The sequence below is a fragment of the Notechis scutatus genome, chromosome 12 (genome assembly GCF_049901735.1).
Source record: "Notechis scutatus isolate UNSWTSFEM ecotype Mainland chromosome 12, rNotScu1.2, whole genome shotgun sequence".
NCBI classification, from domain to species: Eukaryota; Metazoa; Chordata; class Lepidosauria; order Squamata; family Elapidae; genus Notechis; species Notechis scutatus.
The window spans coordinates 7,523,117-7,548,598 of record NC_142020.1 but is presented as its reverse complement, the minus strand read 5'-3'; the positions used below and the strand labels follow the sequence as shown (position 1 = coordinate 7,548,598).

Genomic DNA, 25,482 nt, shown 5'->3' with positions numbered 1-25,482 from the left:
CTTCAAATCAAACTTACCTCAATGGCGATCTTCCCAGGATGATTTTCAGACAGGAGTTTATTGCCATCCTCGTGCAGTTTGTTGATGGCTGCCTCTTTCTCTTCCAATTTCCTATTGATGAAATTCTAAGGAAAGGGGAAGGAATGAGGAAACAGAATGGAATCACTCCAGTTGCAGGTGGCTTGGTCTACTTCCAAGCTGAATTAAAGGGAGGGGATCAGAAAAGAAAGAACGTTTATGCAGGTTGTCTCTGGAGATCCTCAACCATCCAAGGTCACATTTGTCCCAAAGGTGCTTTTCCAAAAGGAAACTGGACTCTCTTGGTTTTCTTTTTCCTTGAAAACATTTTGCTTCAGTTCAGTTCACTTCTTCATTTCAGAACTGTCTTAGATGAGAAGCAAAATGTTTTCAAGGAAAAGAAACAAGAAAACCCAGATGCTTTTTGGAAAAGCACCTTTGGGACCTGTGTTCAGGTTCTTCAAAAAGAATTTCCTAGACCTAGACTATAGTATTAGCCACTGTTCCCTTTGGGACATCCATCATTGAAGGAAAGCCATATTAGATCCAATAACATGGATCAGGTTTCACTGGAATTCCCTGTACAGTATCTGTTTCTAGATAGCTAGTTACAGTAAGCTCTGTTGCTTTGAAAACTTTCAAACAGAAGTTCCTGTCAACTTGCTCCAATGCTGAATTTCATCTGCACAAAAGCAGACAGCTCCTTGACTTACAACATTTCTTTTAAGGAGCTGTCACAACGAAGAGGGGGTCAAATTATTCTCCAAAGCACCAGAGGGCAAAACAAGAAACAATGGATGGAAACTAATCGAGGAGAGAAGCAACCTGGAATTGAGGAGAAACTTTGTAACAGTGAAAACAATTAACCAGTGGAACAGAAGCTGCCTCCAGAAGTTGTGGGTGCTCCATTACTGGAAGGTTTTTAAGAACAGTCTAGACAGTCACTTATCTGAGATGGTATAGGTTCTCCTGCTTGAGCAGGGGGCTGGACTAGAAGACCTCCAAGGTCCCTTCCAGCTCTATTCTATTCTAAAACAAATTCCAGGAGGCAAGCTACTCCACTGATTAATTATCATCGCTCTCAGAATATTTCTCCTTAATTCTAGGTTGGATTCTGTTCTGTTCAGTTCTATTCTATTTCTATTCCATTCAATTCTTAATTCTGTTCTAGTCTAGTCTACTCTAGTCTACTCTTATTCTATTCTATCCTATCCTATCCCATTCCATTCTTAATTCTGTTCTGTTCTATTCTATTCTGAATCTTATTCTATTCTATTCTGAATCCTATTCTATTCTGTTCTGTTCTGTTCTACTCTACTCTACTCTACTCTACTCTACTCTACTCTACTCTACTCTACTCTACTCTACTCTATTCTAGTGATCATTCAAAGTTACAATGGCATTTGCAAGCCTAACATGCAATTTAATGTATAGTATAGTATAGTATAGTATAGTATAGTATAGTATAGTATAGTATAGTATAGTATAGTATAGTATATATATATGAATTGCTTGAGCATTCCCACCTCTAACAGCTGGAAGAAAATGCCCCATCTATCTCTTTTAAATATTCAATTTCTGCTCCAATTATTATCCAGACTTATTTTCTGCAGTGTTCTACAATGTTCGACATCTAACTGTCCTCCTGTGCTTTTTTTTTTTTTAAATGAGAAAGGTTGTCAAAAGGAAAACTCACTTCATACTGGCGACGGCGGCTGGGGTAGTCGAGGTTTTGGTCACTCCAGTCAAACTGCAACCTGTCCTTAGCCTGCTGATCTAACCAGTAGAGCTTATTGGTGCAGCGCTGCATAAAATCTTGCAATAAATTCAGGTTCTCCTGCCTTCGTTGGGATTCCGACTGCAAGCAGAAAAGGCGTTTGGCCAAAGGTTTAAAAGTGGGAGAGAGAGGGGAAAAAACAGCTCCAGGGAAAAAAATGTCCCCCCCTTTTTTTGGGGGGGAAGACAGTTTTCAAGCCATCTCTTTCGCCAGATGGCAAAATCCAGGCGTTTTAGAGCGGATTGCTTGTTGATGAGTCCAACTTATGCAAACCTCCCCCCCCCGCTTCCACCCCAGGTGAGATCATATTAAGAACTGCAACAAAAAAATATATCCAGCCAGCACAACAGAATAATTCGTCCCCAATAAATATTCAGAAGTTGTGGGAGCTTCATCACTGGAGGCTTTCAAGAAAAAACTGGACTGCCTTTTGTCAGAAATGGTTGCAGGGCAGTGATGGTGAACCTTTTGGGGCCCCGAGTGCCCAAAGCGCATGCACGTGCATTCCCAAAGTGCCCTCATGCATGCATGTCTCCCCACACATGCGCCCCCCCATGCATGCATCCGACCCCTTGTGCATGTGTCCCGCCCCCGTGCATGTGTGGCAGAGAGCCAAAGGCCAGCTGGCTGGCGGGATGTCCACGCAGATGCACGGTGGAGCTGAGGTGGGGCGATGGTGCACAGGCCCACAGAGAGGGCTCTGCATGCCACCTGTGGCACATGTGCTGTAGTTTTGCCACCACGGATGTAGGATCTCCTGCTTGGGCAGGGGGTTGGACTAGATGACCTATAAAGGTCCCTTCCAACTCTTGTTAATCTGTAACAACAATTCCTCCCTTGTACCTTGGAGCAGCTGCATGATTTGCTGCTTTACAGATGTGAGAGATTCTCAATCATCCAGGTCGTGGTTATACCAATCGTGCTTCTTTTTTTTTTTCCTTTGAAAATGTTTTGCTTCTCATCCAAGAAGCTTCTTCAATTGTTCAGAACTGAAGAAGCTTCTTGGATGAGAAGCAAAACATTTTCCAGGAAAAAAAAAAGCCAAGGAAAAGCCAGTTGCCTTTTGGAAAAGCACCTTTGGGTCTTCTCCAAAAAGTGTATAGCTCCTTAAAATGGCTTAGGGGCAAACTGTCTTGGCTGATCCTTATTGGTTATATCCTACATTCAACGAAGCCTGAATTATTTTCACCCTATGCTTAAGGTCTCTGCTCCATGCACTTTCATGGCAACCTTCGCCCACTAGTATCTCACCAGATTTGACACGATGGACGTCAAATCTGAGAATTCTGAAAATTACACAATTGCAGAAAGTTGTCTTATGGCCCATTCTTTTCAGTCTTTCCATCTACTCTATTCCCCAGAAGGCTACAGGAATCTGAACGGCCAAATCCCATCATCAACATAGTAAGGTTTATTTTATTTTTTAATATTCCAGATGTGATGACGACCCAACTTGCAGAAAGCATGCTCCTTCTCTCTGGCCCAATAATTTTATTCCTTGGTGATTGCTAAACAATGCATCTTGTTCTCTGTGTCTTCTGCCCTAGGCATGTTTTCTCATTTCATCTCTGATCTGCTTAGATGTACCATAATTACACACATCTGTTTAGGGGAAAAAAAGAGTCTTACCAGCAGTTTCTGATATTTCATCTGAAGCTCACTTGTATACTCCTGGAAACAAAAAACAGAAAAAGACCAAACTCAAAAGAAAAATAGACCAGCAAGACCATACTTTTATCGTAAATGCATCACAGTTAAGCATCTAACCATTGTCAACTCTGAAGCTGGCCTGACTGAGACCATTTTGAGACTTCAGCACTGATACACTGAAGGAGAGTTGGTTTAATGTCAGGATTCCAAGTGACATATCCATTGCAAACAAAGCTCTGAGGCAGGCAATTTCCCCAAAGAATAAGTTTATTGAATTTGCCATATTGGCACAGGCTGGTGAAAACCGACTCTGATTCTTCCCGCGGTTTTCACCTAATTAAAAGTGTGTCATTTTTTCAAAACCATCAGTCACATGGTCCAATCAGGATACTGCCCAGTTGCTAGGTAACTCCAGTTCCCTTCTTCCGAGCACCTGGAGGAATGTCCTTGGTTCCCAAGAGAAAGTGTTTTGTTTGGACTACAATGCCTCAACGATCTCCATTGCCCCCTTCCTATCCTTTCCTTCAGTGAATCAGTCCTGAAGTCTCAAAATTCCTGCCTAGAGTGTACAGGAAATTCTTAGAATTTTAACTCTAACGTATCTGGAAGCCATCTGGTAGATGAATGTAAGTGATTGTTGGCTCCTTCAGGTAGAGCAAACCAGGAAAATAATTCCACAGAAAGAGCAGAACTACTTTAATTAAGATTGGCTGGAAGAAAGAGAAACTTGAATCTCTGATTGTTCTGCGCCTGCTTATACTCCCATGAATTAGGAAGATGTCTGCCTGAGCTGCTTTTGAATGTTATATCTTGTTATTCTGGACTTTAAAATGTTTCAGCTCCTTTCTTCATGTCCCTTACTTTCTCTAACGCAGTGTATCTCAACCTCAGCCATTTTAAGATATGTGGACTTCAACTTCCAAAGTTCCCCAGCCAGCATGGTCAAGATTGAGAAATACTGCTTACACTGATCCTTCATGCCTCCCAGATAGGCAGCATCTATGGAATACCTGAGAATAATCACATGTTTATAAAAAAAAAAAGTGCTAATAATGACTTACATCTTGGTCCCATCTATTATCCAGGAGTGACATCTTTAAATAAGTGTCTCCAAGGAGACAATTATACACATTTCACAACAGCCTGCAAGATTTTCCACAGCTACCTGGGTATTCAAAGCTCTGGGGGCATTATGAATCTTTTACTCTTAATACTTTCGGGGTGCCTGTTGCAGAAGACAGCAATTTAACCAGCAGCAGGGAGATAAAGCAACCTTGCCCTGGCCAGGTCTTTTGGACTACAACTCCCACAAATCTTGCCACTACCTTCTTGGTTAAGGCTGATGGAAATAAAAGTTCAATCCTCTAGAAAGTGCCAGGTCACCAATGCTTATGTAGAATAGAAGAGAATTTGAGGTTGAGAAGACAAAATTAACTGGAATCTCTAGTCAAACTCATTATTTGTATGACCAGTTAGAGTCATTTACTGAGATGGCCAGTCATATGGAATGAATGAATGAATGAATGAATGAATGAATTGATGAATGGATGAATGGATGACTGAATGATTGACTGAATGAACTGATGAATGAATGAATGAGTCAGTCAGCCAGTCAACCAACCAATCAAAAATCAAAAATACATATATCACAGAAATTAGATAAGCCTGAAAGGTTTGTTTGAATCACTATTTAGGAAAACTATTGAATTCAGTGGTTCCTGTATCTTCAGATGATGCACTGCAGACACACATTCAACAGGCGCAGCTTCCCCATAATAATAATAGACTTAAATACCACCCCACAATGCTTTATAGCATTCTCTGGGCATTTTACAATGTCAGCCTATTGCCCCCCAATAATCTGGGTCCTCATTTTACTGATCTCGGAAGGATGGAAGGCTGAGTCAACCTTGAGCTAGTCAGGATCGAACTCCCAGCAGTGAGCAGTGAGTTAGCCTGCAATACTGCATTCTAACCACTGAGCCACCCAAGTTGCACATTGCTGGGTTTCTCTTGCGGCACAGACATTCTGCCATTGCTTCCCTTCCACTCCCCATCTTATCAAAGACTCAAGAAACTCAAGAGGGATACCTTTTCACCTTCTTTGTTGATATGCGGTCCAATAGCCATCACCTCATTGTGGAAGATGTTGTGCTCTTCTACTTGACCGTTGACTGATGGGAGGTCTGTGCTAAAGCCTCTGCTGTTCAAGATTTCCTTGGGAAAAAGAACAGAATAGAATTCTTGATTGGCCAAGTGTGATTGGACACACAAAGGATTTGTCTTTGGTGCGTAAGCCTTCAGTGTACACAAAGAAAAAAATAAAATATATTCATCAAGAATCATAAGATACAACAGTTAGTGATAGTCATAGGTTACTAATAAGCAATCTTATGAATTGAATTGGCATCCTTCAGTCTCAAGAGACGATGCCATCGTGCTATGAAACCGGTAACTGCCACTTCCCGTGTTGTTTCCATGCTGTATGCAAAGCTGGAGTGTCCTCTCCAGAGCACGAGGCCTGGGTAATTTAATATGGAGGATAAACTGTTACCCAAGCAGCAGATCCCCCGCTCTCCATGTCACTGAAACAGTCTAATGGAACGGCAGAGCCAATACGACGAGTTCCAGCTGCTTCGCAGGAACTACTAGAACGTGATTGTACACAGTCACGAACTGCTTCAGGGACACTGGATCCGGATTTCTACTATAAATCATACTAATATAAATATAAATATCTGATAAATCACACTAGGGAACAAATAAAACAATATAAATTGTAAAGATACAAGCAACACGGTTATAGTCCTAAGTGGGAAGAGGTAGGTCCTAGGAAGAATGAGAGGAATAAGAGTAGTGCAGTCTTAGTAAATAGTTTGATAGTGTTGTGAGGATTAGTTGTTTAGCGGAGCGATGGCATTTTTTTTGTGGGGGGGACTGTCCTTGTGTCTAGTTGTTCTGGTATGCAGTGCTCTATAGCGTCATTTTGAAAGTAGAAGTTGAAACAGTTTATGTCCAGGATATGAGGGGTCAGGAATGGGGATAAGGGCATCGTTTCTTATAGCCTCAAGAGCCCGGGCACACAAAAAAATCCAGGTACCCCTCAGCAAATCAGAGAAGTGGCATTTCATGCTCCGAAGAACTTTCTGTCAGGCCCATAGAATCAAGAACAGAACATGGAGTTGCTTCTGACTAACATCTTTGTTGTTATTTGCCTACAGACAGAATCTAAAGGTTCAGACTAAAGCCATTATCTGCCATTATCTGCATAACTATTAGATACACTCTTGCAAGGAGCCCTTCCCTCCTGTGACTCCAGACTACATTCCACCACACAAGCATGGTTTGATCTACTAATTATAATTTCTGTAAATTTAGATAGTTTTTAAATTAAATTTAAAAGTAAACGAGAAGGACTTAACAGAGGGTGGTCCATACAAGGCTTGCTACAGTTTTAAAAACGATGGAAGCTATGTTCTTGTCTTACACCCTTGTTATGATGAGTGCTGAAAACTGGGAAGGAGTCAAGACTATTTGCCACCCATTTTCAGAAGATCAATTCAAGGAGCTGCAAAATTAGTTTTGTTGGCCCACGTGGCTGGGGGCTGCAGGTTGCTTATTGCTGACCTAAAATGAGAATCCATCTCCCCATTAACTTATGGCAGTGGCCATACAATCTGGAAGAGTTTTATGTAGAGGAATGCCAGCCCAAAACTCTAGAAGTAGGATTGTGGACTGTGTTGTACTAGGCTGAAGAGCACATATGTAATGCTTCCTGATTTACAGGTAAGAAAAGGACAATTAATGCAACGGACATTTATGGGGATTGCAAATAGTGGGTAGATATCTCTCCCAATGAAACTAACAACTTGGTGAAGAATAATTTTCATGAATAACATGGCAGGGAAGACAGGACGAGGCTAAGTATTCCATATACTTCTTATTCTGATCCTACTTCTAAGATCTCTCTGCTTCTTGCATAGCTATTAAAAATCCAACCTAGCAGTTCGAAAGCATGCAAATGCAAGTAGATAAATAAGTACCACTTTGGTGGAAAAAACAATAGGGACATGAAAGACCTCCCCAGGCAATAGTGATGTCACCAGCTACTTCTTTTAACCTGGAAGTGTCTTGGTAGGTGCTTCTGATATGAATATACTGTAGTATTAAAAAGAGGGGGAGGGGCATTTGAACAATTTGATCTTGTCATTCCCAAACTGGACGTCCCCAGTTTAATTCAATTCCCACCACACCCAGTGGAGGGTGGTGCTTCAATGTACCTGAAAGGTCACCAACTCAGAGAAAACTCGTTTAATATTTTTTTTAGCAGAATTTAGAAAAAAAACAGTCCAGCCCCATTGATTTCCTTTTGGGAGCTACTTTTCTGATTGAAGAGGCCCATAAGCACCTTCCTCCCATCCCATGTCTCAAAACAAAAGGGGAGGCAACTCTAAGAAAAGCACATCAATACATCCTGGTTTGGGGAAGGCCTACCTGTTTCTCTTCAATTGTTGAGGACCAATTGACCTTGGGTTCAACTTCATGTGGGGTGAAATTGTAAATCTGATCATGTTTCCCTCGCAAGTTGTTGACTCTTTCCTTTAATTGCCGGATGCTGAAGAAAAGAAAACCAAGAATTCTCACCTGTTTTTTTTCCATGACTGTCAGACACAAAAAAATTAGGACCACACATGAAGGTCCAGTTAAACTGATGTGCTACACTACTCATGCCATGCACAGGACTCTACTCAGTTAATAGTTAGCCCTAGTTTGGCTAGATAAGGGTCAAAAGAATTCATGAGGAGTTCAGCATAGTCCATTTGTGACTACATAGAGATTCTAGGCTGATTCCTCTTTTGACTCCACTCCCAGGTTCTGCCACCCCTTCTACAATGACACCTGGACAAGAGTTTCAAACTTCTTACACCCACACTCCATTGTAATACTTAATTTTGCCCACACTGGAGACTTCTGAGCTTCAGAAGCTTCAATTTCCATGGGCCTTGATGGAAGAGCTTTGCAGAATAACAGAGTCGGAAGGGACCCTGAAGGTCTTCTAGTCCAACCCCCTGCTCAAGCAGGAAACCCTATAGCATTTCAGACAAATGGTTGTCCAATCTCTTCTTAAAAACTTCCAGTGTTGGAGCATGTACAACTTCTGGAGGCAAGTTGTTCCACTGATTAATTGTTCTGACTGTCAGAAAATTTCTCCTTAGTTCTAGGTTGCTTCTCTCTTTGATTAGTTTCCATCCATTGAGTCTTCTTCAGGGGTTTTGGAGAATTAAGTTGATTCCCTTTTCTTTGTGGCAGCACCTCAAATACTGGAACATTGCTATCGTATCTACCCTACTCCTTATTTTCACTAGACTAGACATATCCAATTCCAACAACCATTCTTCATCTGTTTTAGCCTCCAGTCCCCTAATCATCTTTGTTGCTCTACTCTGCACTCTTTCTAGAGTCTCAACATCTTTTTTTCTATCATGGTGACCAAAACAGGATACAATATTCCAAGTGTGATCCCTCAAAACAAATAACAGCTTCAGAACAGAACACTTAGATTGGGGCAGCAGTCCTAATAATTGCATAGAAGGAAAAGGGTGAAAAACATTAGCTGCTATTTATAGTTTCTATCTTATAAATGGGTATAACATATGAAAAAGAAAAGAAAATTACTGAATGTAATGTGTAGCTCATCCCTCAGTGAAGCTAAAGGCAAGACAGGACGACCCCAGACATTTCCTACTGATGTTCCCTCAGAGGTGATGTTCAGCAGGTTCTGACCAGTTCTGGAGAACTGATAGTGGAAATTTTGAGTAGTTCGGAGAACCGGCAAATCCCGCCTCTGACTGGCCCCGCCCCCATCTGTTCTCTGCCTCCCGAGTCCCAGCGGATTGGCTGGGTCTTCTTTTGTTGCCCTGCACAGGAGAACGGAGCTGGAAAGCAGGTTAGTGGGATGGGGAGAGAATGGAGATTTTATGGTATCCTTCCCCTGCCACGCCCACCAAGCCACACCCACAGAGCCACGCCCACAGAGCCGGTAGTAAAAAGGTTTTGAATCCCACCACTGGTTTCCCTGCCTCTGAATCTGCAGAGGTAGTTCAAAAAATTTGTACACCTAGATGGCAGCCTCTAGTTGACCTCGAATTATCTCTAGAAATGAAGCATTTAAATGGAACACCAAGGCAATGGGTTAAAACCAGTGTAGCATCCAAACGAATCCCATAAGTAAAGCTGTGCCCAGGGTTCCATATAATAGTGGAGAAAACAATGTGGAACTTTCCATGAAGTCATCAGGAATTGGGTTCAACCCAAAAGAAATTCCTTGAAAGAACTCCAGACTTTCATCGTGATTCCTCTGAGAATAATATCAAGATGCATTTCAAATTAAGCGTTTCTTTAAAAATTATAGCATGGGTGGGCTGGCCCTGGTGCATTGTTTTGAAACTGGAAGAGAACACTCAACCATGTGACAAAAAGTAACACAGGTCTCTTGGTGACCCTCCGGCTATACCAGTCCAGACTTACTCTTCCATGATCATGTCCCCCTGGGGGTGTTTCATGTGGCGAGCGATGGCTGCATCTCCATCCAGAACATAAAGCAGTTTGTCAGATTCAATCAACTTATCTGCAGTGAGATCCTGGTATTGTGTGGGCTTCCCAGCCTTAAGTTTGTACAGGTCCTAGAAACCAACAAGGTTGTTACAGATGAGAATAAAGCTTCATTAAAACACATGTTTTTGGCAACGTCCTAGTATTATCACGTGCTTGGAAGAAGGAATGACAGAAAGTGTACTCATTTGACTCAAAGATAAAGTTTAATCATTTCAAAATATTTTTTGAACTACCGATGATCCTCGATTTGCAATCACAACGCATCACATTTAAAACTGCATAAAATTATTCGCTGCACTTTCCTCCCACTTCTAAAACTGACATGGTATAAAGAGATGCTGGAAACTCTTTATAAGTAATCTTGTCCTCAATCTGAGAATTTTTTTAAAAAAAATAGAACATAAACCAGAGTCCTTGAAGGAGAAACTCTTCTAATTAAAAAGTTGCTACCTTCAGAAGGAACATCCAACATTTCTATAAGAATTGCATCATTAAACATTTGGGGGCTTTTAATTTTTTATGTTCCACTTTAAATGAATATTTACAGATAGATGGAAAGAAAGGGTGTGGAAAGAAAAAGAAAGAAAGAAAGAAAGAAAGAAAGAAAGAAAGAAAGAAAGAAAGAAAGAAGAAGAAAGAAAGAAAGAAAGAAAGAAAGAAAGAAAGAAAGAAAGAAAGAAAGAAAGAAAGAAAGAAAGAAAGAAAGAAAGAAGAGGGAGGGAGAGAGAGAAAAAGGAAAGAAAGGAAAGAAAGAAAGAAAGAAGAAAGAAAGAAAGAAAGAAAGAAAGAAAGAAAGAAAGAAAGAAAGAAAGAAAGAAAGAAAGAAAGAAAAAAAGAAAGAAAGAAGGTGGGTGATGGGAGGGAGGGAGGAAGGAAGGAAGGAAAGGAGGAGGAAGGAGGAAGATATGGACTAACATTTAGAACACAACATGCCAAACATCACACTAGTAGCAAGTTTTTCTCATAGATGCAATGGACCAAATGATGGGAGGAGAATTGACATCTTCCATTTAACCTAGAAATTGGAGATTGGGATTAACCTTGACATCCATAAGGAAAAGAATAGAAGAATAAAATAAAATAATAAAGAAGAGAATAAAAATGCCAGGTGGCATAAACAGACACAGATCTGCACTGTACAAAAACTAGCCTTTTGTCACAGCAAGAGAGTTCCAGCTGACTCAAATCCTAACATGCTGGTTCTAAACAACTTTAATTAGCATTTCAATAATTCACAACCCAGGGCACAACTGCAACTTACACTTTGCATCTTTGAGTCCGTTTCCACAATGTTCTTTTCCACTTTATCAGCATTTTTCTGCAACTTTTCAATCAGTTCTGACAGCTCCTTGCTGGAAATGCTGTGAAGGGAGAAAGCAAGAAAGTTGTTACCATTGTTGTTGTCGTTGTTTGAAGTGTGTGCCAAAGGGAGGGAAGCACAACTCCATCTAATTCTAACTAGAGCCAGATATAGCTGTAGAAATCAGAGCCTCCTTTAAAAAAAAATCAGAGAGTCCTTTAAAAACTCCACCATAACTCACGTAAGGTGTCTTTCTGGTTGTTTTTTTTTATAATAATTTTATTAACTTTTACAAAACAAACACGCACAAAAAAGAAAGCAACTAACAATCAGGAAAAACAGATGTAGATAAAGAGGAAGAGGAAAAAGAGAGATTGATGGAGATGCAGATATACATCAAAAGAAAGGAAAACAAAAAATATATACAAAGGATGACTTCCAACCTCTTCCTCCAAGGATATAAAAGACACTTACCTTCTACTTTTAGTTGAAGACTAATGAATTGGCTTACAGCCATTCATTTAATGACAGTTCAAAATTACAACTGCCCAGAAAAAAAACGTGTTATGACCATTTTTCACACTTAAGAGTGTTACAGAATCTCCATGATCACAGGATCAAAATTCAGATGCTTGGCAACTGACTCATATTTATGACCGTTGCAGTGTCCCAAGGTCATATGATCCCTTTTTGTGACCTGCTGACAAGCAAAGTCCATGGGGAAGCCAGATTAACTTAACAACCATGTTACTAACTTAACAACTGCAGGGATTCACTTAATTCTGGCAAGAATGGTCATGAAATGGGGCAAAAAAATTCACTTAACTTAGCAAGCACCCACTTGCTTAGCAACAGAAATTTTGAACTCAAATGTGATCGTAACTCTATGACTACCTGTACAGTGTCCATTTTCTGTATAGTGTCCATTTTCCTCCCAAAATATTTTTTTTCCTTTTCAAAATGTTAGCAATCGTCAAATCCCTATGTCAGAATTTGGGGTTTTCTGCCTCTCCCCCCATTTTCTGCTAAAAGTTCACAAAGGACTTCTGTCAAGCCTCTTTCTTCCACATAGGCTTAAGGGATAGAAAAGTTTCCCGAAAGCTTTTGAATGACCCTCAATATTCAGTACCGACTGAACATCAGAAAAAATGTTTGCCTGTCCCCAGTTTAGCTAACCAAGAGACAGCCATAATTGTGGTTGATTCACCGAGAAAATGGACCGCTTTGGAATTACTTTTGATGTAGGTCTCCTTTTAGTTTACAAAATGGTTTTGCAACTTGCAGTATTCCCGAAAACCACAACACATGATTGTTTGGGAAACTTTGTCCTGCCCTTGGCGAAAAGAAGATTCCAGGGTAGAGCTGCCAAGTCCCTTTCTTAATCGGCCCTTCCTGGATCTTCCATTAATTACACAAATGAGACTTGGTCTGACTCTGACTTGATGCTAACTAATTGAAAGAGTTTTGTTCCTCTCCTGTCCATATCAAGCTGTTGCTAAAAAGTACCAGGAAGCTTCCAGAAATGGGAATGTTTGGCAAGGATGTCTCGGTATAAAGCTCGGGGCAAAGTTGGAAGCGTTGAGCAAGTTCAGTGGGTGTTCTGCAACCTAGCAAGTTGTGGCAGTTGTGGCAGTTGTCCTACTTGGGATGGTTCCTAGCACCTGGGAGAGAAACTAATGTCTGCTTGGAACCCATCTGCCTCAATGGTGTTCCATCAGGTTGGCAAACTCAAGGATGAGTTATGCATCTTTGGCCAGAGGGCAGTACAGGTAGTCATTGACTGATGTAGCCTGTCGGCCACTGGCCCCTCCAGCAGCCGAATCAGAGGAGGAGGAGGAGGAGCAGGAGGAGGAGGAGGAGGAGGAGGAGGAGGAGGCATGGGAGTCAGGGTCAGCATCAAGGCAACCTGGGAGCTCCCAGGGGGAAGAGGGAATGGAGCTGTCAGAAATAGGGACAGAGGTGGAGCCTGGGCTGACTGTCAGCCGTCAGATAGAGAGTCAACAACTCCCAGGTCTGGAGGTGGCTGATGAGGAAGAGGAGGAACAGCTGGGTCCAGTGCCTTATGCTCGGATGCACAGAAGGCAGAGGAGAGGAGAGCAGTGGAAATATATGGGCCGGTCCTTGGGATGGAACAGCCACCACTGCTAGCGAAGCCAGAGACTTCACTGCAGAGAGTTTGTCGTATTTGGAGAGCCGGGTCAGAACATTGCCCTGGGGTCACGTGACCCTCTTTTGTGACCTTCTGACAACCAAAGTCAATGGGTGAACGATCCAACGGATACATATTTCAGAGCAGGCTGTATGCTTTGAAGGCGATGAGACCACATTTGGGATCATGATGTCTTTCATCAGGGGGTTCACAACCAAAGGATATGATCTCTGACTTGTAGACCCTGCCCCCCCACTCCATCCAAGGGTGGGATTCTACTGGTTCGGACCAGTTTGGGCAAACCAGGTGTTAAATTTGCATCTGGTTCACCGAACCGGTATTTGAACTGACTGGCTGGCTCCACCCACCCCTCCCCTCCCAGGAACCTCCATTTTCAATGCAGGTAGTAGCATGGAGGCTCTGGGAGGGGGGAAAATGGGCCTTCCGGAAGTCCAGAAATGGGCCTGTTTCCAGTTTCTGGAGCCTGAGGGAGGCCGTTTTCACTCTCCCAGAGGCCCGAGGGAAGCCTCTGGACCCTTGGGAAGATGAAAAACTCCTGGAAGTTCCGGTAGGCCATGCCTACCCAGCAACTGGGCAGCGAACTGGTGGCTGGGATTTTTGAATCCCACCCCTGCCCCCCAACTCTCCCTGCTGAAAAACAGAACCATCCAGATCAGAAACCTCCAAAGATGAGGACCTGTTTGAGGTTGGAGAAACAATCATATCAAAGGAAGAACCCAAATCTTTCCAGCAATACCAAAAAAACAGGGTCAACTTAGCAGCATTATGGGCCCCAGGCAAAGCAATGTACTGGGGCCCCTAGGACAACTACTCACAGGAATAAGAACGTAAACGGTCGATAAAATTAAACATATATTTGCATGTTCGTATTAATTTTAAAAAATGCGGTAAAATGTAGTAAATATGTTGCTGTATTTATATGATACAAGGTGCATTGAAGGGATTAATATTGGGCCCCTATGCTTGTCGGCCCCAAGGGCAAGGGCCCATCAGGCCCATGCATTAAGACAGCCCTGCCAAGGAGAATGGGGGGAAAATCACTCCCCTCCATCTCCTGACAATGTTTCTCTTGCTTTGCACCATCATCTACACCCCCACCACAAAAAAACTGTGGTCCTAGGGGGAGCGGGATGGCAAAAGCGTTGATCAGTCCTCTGAGCCACCAAAGCTGGCCTGATATTCTGGCTTCTGTCTCAAGTGGGAAGCATTCCCTTTTTTCAAGTTTAATTCCCATAGAATTTTCTTTCACCAGATGTATTGAGAAGAATGAAGCTGCCCCAAATTCCGACTATCACCCCTCTCGAGCCAATGCTCCCTTAAGGATATTTAGGCAGAGATCTCTTTAGCTTTTTTTTAAAAAAAAGTTTCCTACAAATCTGCAGATCATTTCACTGATAGCAAAGGAGCTTGTAGGTGGCTGTTTATAACTTGGTCTCCTACATTCTCATTAGCCTGGGAGCCAACCGTGACATTTTCTGTGACAGGCAGATGTTCTTACAGGAAGGAAGCTGTCTGGGAAAGCCAACCCTTCGTGCCTCATGTGTAAATCAAGAGTTCTCTCTTTTTTTCCTCCTGTTTGAGGATCATTTAATCATCTTCTTCGCGGCTCCTGTTTTTTTACCCCCTGATTCCTCCATCAGCAGTCTGGCTCCTCGTTTTGAATTTTCTTAAGGAATTCCATCCCTATTTTTCTAGTCCTGGGATACATCTTGTCTCTGCTTTATTCTTACATCCCAAAAGTTCAAAGAATATGAAAATGCAAATTGCCTTCTGTGAGAATCCCTGATCTGAGCATGCAGTGTGACAACAGTCACCCTCTTCTGGAGATAATAAGCAATATGGTAAGCAACCCTGAGTGTTGGGTTGGCCAAGACACGCATTTTTAATTAAAAATACTTATTAAATCAATAACAACAATCCTGCACAACTGGAGCATCACTTGAACAGCATCGGCATTGACAAAATCCCCACCAGTCAATTGCAAAAGGCAACTTAACTTGGAGCAGCTTACATCCCGCAAAGATACGTTTACCACCATCACACATCCACATCTGCCTATCCCAGGTCTTTGGGGCGGACTCTATAAGATGGATAAAAATGCCAAATCCAGCCTAAACATCTGGCTGACTGTGTGATGAACCATGATAATAATTTCAAAAGCACTTCTGGAGAAGGTCAAACTTGATCCTTTCTATCAGAGAATGGCAAACATGGGTGGGAAGGGAAATATGGACTACAGAAATGAATGCATACAATTTTTTTCACTATTCAATCCAAGCGAACATTGCAGGAACTAGATATGTCCAATGTGATGAAGAAAAGAACTTGGAGTGACATGATAGCAGTCTTCCAATATTTGAGGTGCTGTCACAAAAAATAGGGGGACAACCTATTTTTGAGGGCACTTGAGGACAAGACAAGAAGAAACGGATGGACACTTATCAACGAGAGATCCAACTTAGAATTAAGGAGAAATTTCCTGACAGTGAGAACAATTAATCAGTGAATCTTGCCTCTGGATCCCAAAGAGGCTTTTTTATTTTTATTTTTCAAGAGGCAACTGCACTTCTTTTTTTTTTTTCTTTGAAGATGTTTCCCTTCTCATCCAAAAAGCTTTTTCAACTCGGATATTATGCCTCTAGATGTTATGGGAGCTGGAGGTTTTCAAAAAAAAAAAAAGACTAGACAGCCATTTGTCCAAATTGGGATATGATCTCCTGCTTGGGCAGGGGCTTGGACTAGAAGGCCTCCAATACACACACACACACACACACACACACACACACACACACACACACACACACACAGCTTTTATATAGTAAACCGCACCAAACTTGATTGCAGGAAATACGACTTCAGCAATAGAGTGGTCAATGTCTGGAATACTCTACCCGACTCTGTAGTCTCTTCCCCAAACCCCAAAAACTTTAACCTTAGACTGTCTACTATTGACCTCACCCCTTTCCTAAGAGGTCTGTAGGGGTGTGCATAAAGCGCACCAACGTGCCTACCGTCCCTGTCCTATTGTTTCTCTTATTCTTTTATTTTTCTTATATGTACCCATTTCATATATTCACAACTATGTATACACTTGTACTTATTATCTTGTAAACAATTGACAAATCAAAATAAATAAAAAATAAAAATAAAATATATAAAAGCCAAGTACCTCTAACTCATCATGAAATCTCCAAAACCGTAAAGCCTACAAACTTGAAATTTGGCACGTATGTTGAGAGTCTATATATATATAGACGTGGGAAAATACCAACCAAGCCGAACACCATACATGTAAGTACCAAAACTTAAGAAAACATATATATATATATATATATATATATATATATATATATATATATATATATATATATATATACACACACACACACACACACACACACACACACTCATACATACATACATACATACATACATACATACATACATATGGTTGATATATATCAGTGGTGGGATTCAAATATTTTTACCACCAGTTCGGTGGGCATGGTTTGGTGGGTGTGCTTTGCACACACTTTGAGTGTGTGTGTGCAACAAACACGCACTTTGCGCAGGTGCAGAGGTGTTGTAACTCACCTCCTGCAAGGCTGCATTTATCCTGGTTGCTTCAGCAGCTGCTGCATGGCTTCAAATTCAGAGGATAAAGGTGAGTATGGGAGCCCGGGCGGGTGGGTGAGCCCAAGAGCAGAGTGGCGGAGACAACCGGTTAAGTCTCCACAGCTCATCGCCGCTACAGGCTTGGCAGAACCGGGCTGAACCGGTAGAATACCACCACTTATATATATTCTGATTGTTTTCCCCACACGATTCTCCAACTGTCCCAACAGCATCTTTCTGGCTGGCTGAGCTAAAAGGACTGGAGTCACACGTTGCTGGTCTGTTTTATGGAGAAAAGACCGCTGTCCCAGCCAAGCCTTATGGATCAGCGGTCCATGAATAGCATTGTTGATGAGACAATCTCCATTCATGGCTTGCTTTTCAGACCTCGCCAGATGAGTGAAATGATGTCGCCAGGACTGAAGAGGCAGGAGGCCAAAAAACAAATTGGCCCAAAGCTTTGCTGAAAAGCACCGCACGCCGGATGGATTTATGCAATGGAGAGCAACTGCAAAGTGTTGTGGGGCGATGATGAGTGCCATCTTTTTAATGCCCAATTCCAAACTTCCCAAAGCCATGCTCCAGCAAGAGTGAGGCGAGCGGTAAAGCTGGTTTCGTTTCAAACGGGCCCTGTGCGTTCGTTCAATGTCCTGGCTCCTGAATTAAAATCAGATTAATAATCTCTCACCGATTAAGTTAAATCAAAAGGCTGGTTTTGTGTCAAGGTCAATCCATTTGATTTATTTGGGCTCAGTAGCTAAGATGCTGAGCTTGTTGTTCAGAAAGATCAGAATTCTGGGAGTTAAAGGCAGTTCAGGCAGTTCAAATCCCTAGCACCGCGTAATGGAGTGAGCTCCCATTCCTTGTCCCAGCTTCTGCCAACCTAGCAGTTCAAAAGCAGGTAAAAAAATGCAAGTAGAAAAATAGGCACCACTTTGGTAGGAAGATAACGGTGTTCCGTCCACTTTGGGGGTTTAGTCCTGCCGGCCACATGACCACGGAGACGTCTTTGGACAGTGCTGGCTCTTCTTCAGCTTTGTAACGGAGATGAGCACTGCCCCCTAGAGCCAGAAATAATTAGCACATATGTGCAAAGGGAACCTTTACGAATGATAATCTGTAGAGATTCTCAGTCATCCAGGTCATGGTTTTGGGACAACTAGGATGAATATGATCACAGCTAGTCCTCGACTTACAACCATTTGTTTAGTCACTGTTCACTGAAAAAAGGGACTTACAACCAGTCCTCCTACTTACAACCATTGCAGCATTCTCACGGTTGTGCGACTCATTGAACAACTACCTAATTTAGCAATGGAAATTCAGGTTTCAATTCTGGTTGTAAGTTGAGGTCTAACTACAGCAGTCATTGTCAGCTATGGAATTCATCGCTGCCACATAGCTGGAGAAAGTGGGAGGGGGGGGTGTGATGTTAATTGAGTAGCTCTTAGTAGACAAAATATAATTCTTTTGATAGTTCAAGGTTAAAGAGTGTGGCACAGAAAGAATTAGAACTTACTTTGGGATTGGTTCGTGTGATGTGATGATGAGGGAAAAGGGAATGGTTTGTAGGTTGGGACATTTTGGGGAAGCTGGGAAACTTTTAGTTTCGGAATTCCACAGAATGTGCCAGGTGCTATTCTAACAGAAGTACTTTGAGGTGATGTGTGTCTTGGAGTTACTGACAGGAACGGATTTTCCCTGGAAGGCTGACAGTCGTAAGTATGAAAAATGGTCATAAGCCACCTTTTTTTCAATGCCATTGTCACTTCGAATGGTCACTAAGTTAAGGACTATTTGAGTTCTGTTCTGTTCTTTTAAACAAGCTTGCTTCTACCTCTGTCCAATTTGCTGTTCTTGACCAACTGAAAACAAGCACTATGCCTTCAAAGGAAGGGATTTTTAACAATGGGAAACCTCAGAGATTCCACTCACTGCTATTTTCATTTAAAAAAAAAAAAAAACTAATGAGAGAAGACGGGTGGTTCCAGATGCAGTTTTTATTATGCAACCCCTCAGTTTCAGTCCCAAAAGGAAACTGAAGGAAACCAGCCATCCTATACTGTATTCACACAACTTGTTATACAAATATGGCTGGCTTGTTTATGGTGCAGTGTGTGGGAATATACCCAGGCTTTCTCTTATTTGTCACTCCCTCCACTATCCATTAGAGCAGAGGTCTCCAAACTTGGCAACTTTAAGACTTGTGGGCTTCAACTCCCAGAAGTTAAAAGTCCACAAGTCTGAAAGTTGCCAAGTTTGGAGACCCCTGCGTTAGAGCAAAAATAGGATTCTTGAAGCAAAGAACATTGAAAGTTTGTTCAGGATTTCTCCCTCTACGTGTCAGGGACATCTCAGTTGTGTTTGTGCAATTCTAAAATGTAAACTAGGGCTAAGAGAGCCTGGCATCTTCATTTAATATGCTAAATAAACAAAACAAATAACCTCACAAAAAGCCTTGACACAATTCATACAATACACCACCACACCTTGACTTGGTTTGGTTGTTGGCTTGGCCTTTGTGTTTTCAATCTATGGGTGATGGCAGAAGGGTTGCGCAAACATTTTCCCCTATGTGGGAATCGAGACAGTCCAATCAAACAGGTATGGTGAGTAATCTTGCACTTAACCAAAGGGAGGAAAGGATAAGTCAGAACGGAGCTTTTTTCCTTCCTCCAGTCCTCCCTCCCTCCCTTCCTTCCTTCCCTCCCTCCTTCTCTTTAATCCTTTCTTCCTCTCTCCTTCCCTTTCTCTTTTCCTTCTCTTTTATGTTCTTTTCCTTCCTTCCTTCCTTCCTTCCTTCCTTCCTTCCTTCCTTCCTTCCTTCCTTCCTTCTCTTTAATCCTTCCTCTCTTCCTCCCTTTCTCTTTTCCTTCTCTTTTATGTTCCTTTCCTTCCTTCCTTCCTTCCTTCTCTTTAATCCTTCCTCTCTCCCTCCTTCTCTTTTCCTTCTCTTTTATGTTCCTTTCCTTCCTTCCTTCCTTCCTTCCTTCCTTCCTTCCTTCCTTCCTTCCTTCCTTCCTTCCTTCCTTCCTTCCTTCTCTTTAATCCTTCCTCTCTCCCTCCCTTTCTCTTTTCCTTCTCTTTTATGTTCCTTTCCTTCCTTCCTTCCTTCCTTCCTTCCTTCCTTCCTTCCTTCCTTCCTTCCCTTCCTTCCTTCCTTCCTTCCTTCTCTTTAATCCTTCCTCTCTCCCTCCCTTTCTCTTTTCCTTCTCTTTTATGTTCCTTTCCTTCCTTCCTTCCTTCCTTCCTTCCTTCCTTCCTTCCTTCCTTCCTTCCTTCCTTCCTTCTCTTTAATCCTTCCTCTCTTCCTCCCTGCCTCCCCTTTTGTTTCCTCCCTCCTCTCTTTTATGGTTCATTTCCTTCCTTCCTTCCTGATTCCCATCCACTCATGCTGCCAGATGTCCAGAATTCGCCTGCGAACCTTTGAGCAAATTACTGTCCTCAGTAGAGTGTGTGTGTCTGTGTTTGTGTTTGTGTGTGCTTGTGTACACTCATCTCCTGGCAAGTAGGTCATTTTAATTTTGGCATTTCCATTTTCTGAGCCTAACCCTTTCCTCCCAAATGCATCATTGTTTACACGCATTAAAAATACGAAGCGATCTCCAAAACAGACCTCTGCTTTCATGCTAGCAACCATCAGATAAATGTTGCAACTAATTTTCTTTCTTTCTTTCTTTTTATTCCAATTCACTATGGCCTCATTCAGATTAATTGAGTAGATAAACCAGGCAGAGGTAACCCAACTGAAATTGTGACAGGCAGTGGGGGCACCAGCACAAAATGGCAGTTAGAGTCAGTATTGCCAAGTGTGAAATATATAAATGCCAAGAGTCCAACTTGTATCAATTCCAGTTAGTCCTTCTAGTTCTTTATCATCTATTCTTGTTTTTACTTTTTTTTTTTTGCCAAATGAGCAAGAGCACTCTGAAAACAATTTGCAAAGCCAACCTCTGCTCTAGTTTTATTTTCCAGAAATGCCTGTAAGATCTAAATAGATTCTAGAGAAGAAGAAGAAGAAGAAGAAGAAGAAGAAGAAGAAGAAGAAGAAGAAGAAGAAGAAGAAGAGGAAGAAGAGGAAGAAGGAGAAGGAGGAGGAGGAGGGAGGAGGAGGAGGAGGAGGAGGAGGAGGAGGAAGAGGAAGAAGAGAAGAAGAAGAAGAAGAAGAAGAAGAAGAAGAAGAAGAAGAAGAAGAAGAAGAAGAAGAAGAAGAAGAAGAAGAAGAAGAAGAAGAAGAAGAAGAAGAAGAAGAAGAAGAAGAAGAAGAAGAAGAAGAAGAAGAAGAAGAAACTTTGCTTTATAACAAGGATATCCAATTTTGGGAACTTTAAGACTTGTGGACCAACTCCCAGAATACCCAAGCCAGAATGGGAATCCAGGAAGGAAGGAGGGAGGGAGGGAGGGAGGGAGGGAGGAAGGAATAAGGAAGATAAAGAAAAGTTAATGAAGGAAGGAAGACTAGGAAGAAAGGGAGGGAGGGAGGGAGGAAGATGAAGGAAAGCTGATGAAGGAAGACTAAGAAGAAAGGGGAGAGGAGGGAGGAAGGAAGGAAGGGAGGGAGGGAGGGAGGGAGGAGGAGGGAGGAAGGAAGGAAGGAAGGAAGGAAGGAAGGAAGGAAGGAAGGAAGGAAGGAAGGAAGGAAGGAAGGAAGGAAGGAAGGAGAATTCTGGAAGTTGAAGTCCACAGGTCTTAAAGTTGCCAAAATTAGACACCCCTGCTTTATAGCTTATCATCTCTTCTTTATCTCTTTTGAAAGGAGGAATAGGAAAATAAAACAAATGTAAGTTGAAGTAGGACACTTGGCCATAACTACTTTGATGGCTAATCCAAAGTTCCAAAATTCTACCATGAATAGAAACCTTGGTTAGAGGTTATTTAGATGTACGTAGTTTTATCAGGGACTGGCCAGCTCCTTTGTGCCGCAGTCCCAGGTTACACAAAGCCCTATTTTGCTTATCTGGGGTTTGCAGAATAGTTTAATCAGTGTTTCTCAACCTTGACAACTTTAAGATATGTAGACCGGTGGCTGGGCAATTCTAGGAGTTGAAGTCCACACCTCTTAGAGTTGCCAAAGTTAATGGCTTCAATGAATGGATTCAGACACAGAGATTCCTTGTCAATCATGGCTTAGGGGCTGCAACCACTGGTTTCATGCATAAACTCAGCCACAACCACACCAGAATATGCAGCATGCTTGGTCAGTTCAGCCATCACTAGTAACTTTTCTTACCATTTCTCTCAGCCCTTTTTCTAGCTATGTTTATTTGCCTATCAACCTATCAGTTTTTAAAGTTGATGTCATCTATTCTCTTGACCAATCTTCAGACAGAAGAAGATAACTTCTCTTTATTTCATCCATTGGCATAGGTGCCCGTCTCAGCAGGCAAGTCTACGCAGTGAACCAAATTCAATAAAAATCAAAACAATGACAGCTAGGAAGACATAAATGAAAAATGCTTAGCGCCCAAAAACGTACCATGGTCAACAAGGGGAATAAGCCAAGAATTGGGTCCCTTCATACATGCAGGGACTTGTGCATTTTCTTATCAGATATGTAATCAGTGGTCGTATTCTACCGGCCTTGGTTCTGGTGCACTGGTAATGCCAAAGATCAGCTGGCAGATGCTCTGCAGTTCGGCCCCTGGCTCCTAGGTCCTTTTTAAGCTCTCAGCTGTTTGGCATGGCAAAGCGAATTGCTGTGCTAAACAGCTGAGAGGCGCAGTAGTTTACTTTTTACTGTTTTAACGTGTGCGCAAAGCATGTGTTTGGCGTGTGCGCGATTGTGCAAGTCACGCGATCCCACCTCTGCAGCCATGCCCACCAAGCCACACCCACAGAACCAGTGGTGGGAACTTTTGAATCCCACCACTGTATGTAATGTACAATAATCTTCTAATTTTGGAGTCTGCATTCAGCCATGGAGTTCCCCAGGGGTTTAACACATCCCCCCCTTTTTTTGGCCAGTCTACCTGACTGGGTTGTTGTAATAGTAGTAGACAAAATTATAGGAAGAACACTTTTCTTGAACACACCACCCATAGGGAATTACTGAGTGTGTTGCCCCAAGGATATCAGAGCTTAGAAATCAGATCTCATTGCTGCAATATTATGATTACTAACAATTATCATGGCGGGGTCAAGTTCAGCCTGTCTCCTTGCTGATCTACTAACCAAGGACATTTCCTGTTTCCTTCCTCATTGCAAAATCTTCCCAGCGAGCCCTCCAGGGCCGAGCACAGGGCGGTGTGAAGATCCAATTTAAATGTTTAGACAGTCCATCACCTAATTAGCCATCGCAGTGCTCTCTCTCCCGCAATCTGGCTCTTCTGGAGGCCAATACAATTGCCCTGCGGGCTTGACACACTCTATCCAGCTGGATAAAAGTCCCCGGAGAATGTTGGCTGGCCTTCAATTCCAAACAAGGATGCCAAAAGCGCTCACAAAACACTGTGCAGATGTCAGCTAGGACCATCCAGAAGAATAAACAGTGCCAGGATCTCTTTGGCTAGTACGGGGTTGTTGTTTTTTTTCCCTCTCCCCCTTCGGATAAATGATTGCTGCAAAAGGCATCCAGGACCTTTGCATTCCATGCCAGAGCGAAGGGCGGAGGCTTTCGCTGACCCTCTGCCAAGAAATGCTGGCTGGGATTCAAGACAAGAATGAAGCCAAGTGCACTCCAAGTGGCTTCCTTGCACAAACTGCATGCAGCCTTGGCTGATGTGATAACAGATAACAGATAATCAGAGTGGGAAGGGACCTTGTAGGTCATCTAGTCCAACCCCCTGCCCAAGCAGGAGACCCTACACCATTTCTGACAAATGGCAGTCCCATCTCTTCTTGAAAGCCTCCAGTGGTGAAGCTCCCACAACTTCTGAAGGCAACTTCTGTTCCATCGCTTGATTGTTCTCACTGTCAGAAAGTTTTTCCTTATTTCTAGGTTGAATCTCTCCTTGTTCAGTTTCCATCCATCATTCCTTATCTGGCCTTCAGGTGCTTTAGAAAATAGATTGACCCCTTCCTCTCTGTGGCAGCCCCTCAAATATTGGAAGACTGCTATCCTGTCTCCCCTGGTCCTTCTCTTTACTAGACTAGCCAGGCCCAGTTCCTGCAACTGTTCTTCGTATGTTTTAGCCTCCAGTCCCCTCATCATTCCTGGTTGCTCTTCTCTGCACTTTTTCTAGAGTCTCAACATCTTTTTTGTAAGGCGGTGACCAAAACTGGATGTGGTCTTTCTCTCCATTTGAGAAGCCAAATTGAGACAGGCAACCATCGCAGCAGCTCACTGAATAGGGCAGCTGTCCAATGGGGCCCAAAGGATTTTAGAACAAGTCTTACAGAGGTTTTGGCTCAGCCTTTAAAACCCAACCTTACATAACAGAACACATGAGGGGGGAAAGCCATGCCAGAACCACAGGGGCATCTCCTGCCTGCAGTCATTCCATCTGTGGCACAAGTCAATCTTCCCCACTCATATCCACAGGCAAGGCCATCCGGTGGGGTTTTCTTGCTTTCCATGTCTGTAGGGATGCGGTTAAATACCCATCTGCAGTGATCGGGGATGAAATGCTCATGAAATGGCTTGTGGTTTGTGGCTTGTTAAGACAGTTAATCTGAGGAATGAGGAGGAGGAGGAGGAGGAGGAGGAGGAGGAGGAGGAGGAGGAAGAGGAGGAGGAGGAGGAGGAGAAACAATAACAACAGAATTCATTACATTGAGATAGGCTAATTCTATTGTCTGATTTACTTCTGAAACATCATGGTTTTCCTCTGTTGTGGGTCAGGTGCTCTTACTGAATGCCATTAATTTTAACGGTAACACCTCCAGAACACTGACTTTCTATTTATCTATTTATCTTTCTATTTATCTATTTATCTATCACTGACTTTCTTTTGGAGCTTGCTGTCATAAACTTGGCATAAACTGTGCCCGGCCAAATACTTTTCATATCTTAGCCAACTTCCCTGCCTCAGGAATTTTTCTATCTGTTAATTGAGTTAATCACTGACTGTTTCCCCAAACATCTCAGTTTTGCTGAAGAACAAAACTGTGAAAATAAAAGAGGCGAGTGTCAAAGATTGAGCCAATTGGCATCTTATCAATCCCGTACCTCTTTCTCTTTCCCTCCCTCCCTCCCCCCCTCTCTGCCCCTCTCCCTCTCTCTCAAAATTAACTCACAAAATTAACCCAGGAAAGAATAAGGGGGTTCAGACCATGCTAAGCCACGGCCTGTCTGACTTCAGTTCAACTATTGTGTTAAACCAATGACTGTGGTTCAGAAGCCCTAATTTACAGCTTAGTATTTTGTGCAAACTCAACTAATTACATTTGACTATGGCA

The 25,482-nt window shown here is 42.4% G+C and overlaps 1 protein-coding gene across 1 annotated transcript in view; it reads right to left on the bottom strand.

Annotated features, from left to right (window-relative positions):
* The window catches only part of PPL (periplakin), a 73,349-nt gene that overhangs the window by 28,202 nt on the left and 19,665 nt on the right, over window positions 1-25,482 (bottom strand). Inside the window, exons 2-8 of the mRNA XM_087973185.1 lie at window positions 11,322-11,421; window positions 9,974-10,128; window positions 7,940-8,060; window positions 5,537-5,662; window positions 3,425-3,466; window positions 1,715-1,876; window positions 18-125 (exon numbers count right to left, since the gene is read on the bottom strand). Coding sequence (XP_087829311.1) covers window positions 18-125; window positions 1,715-1,876; window positions 3,425-3,466; window positions 5,537-5,662; window positions 7,940-8,060; window positions 9,974-10,128; window positions 11,322-11,421 — 814 coding nt within the window. The remainder of the gene's footprint in view (window positions 1-17; window positions 126-1,714; window positions 1,877-3,424; window positions 3,467-5,536; window positions 5,663-7,939; window positions 8,061-9,973; window positions 10,129-11,321; window positions 11,422-25,482) is intronic.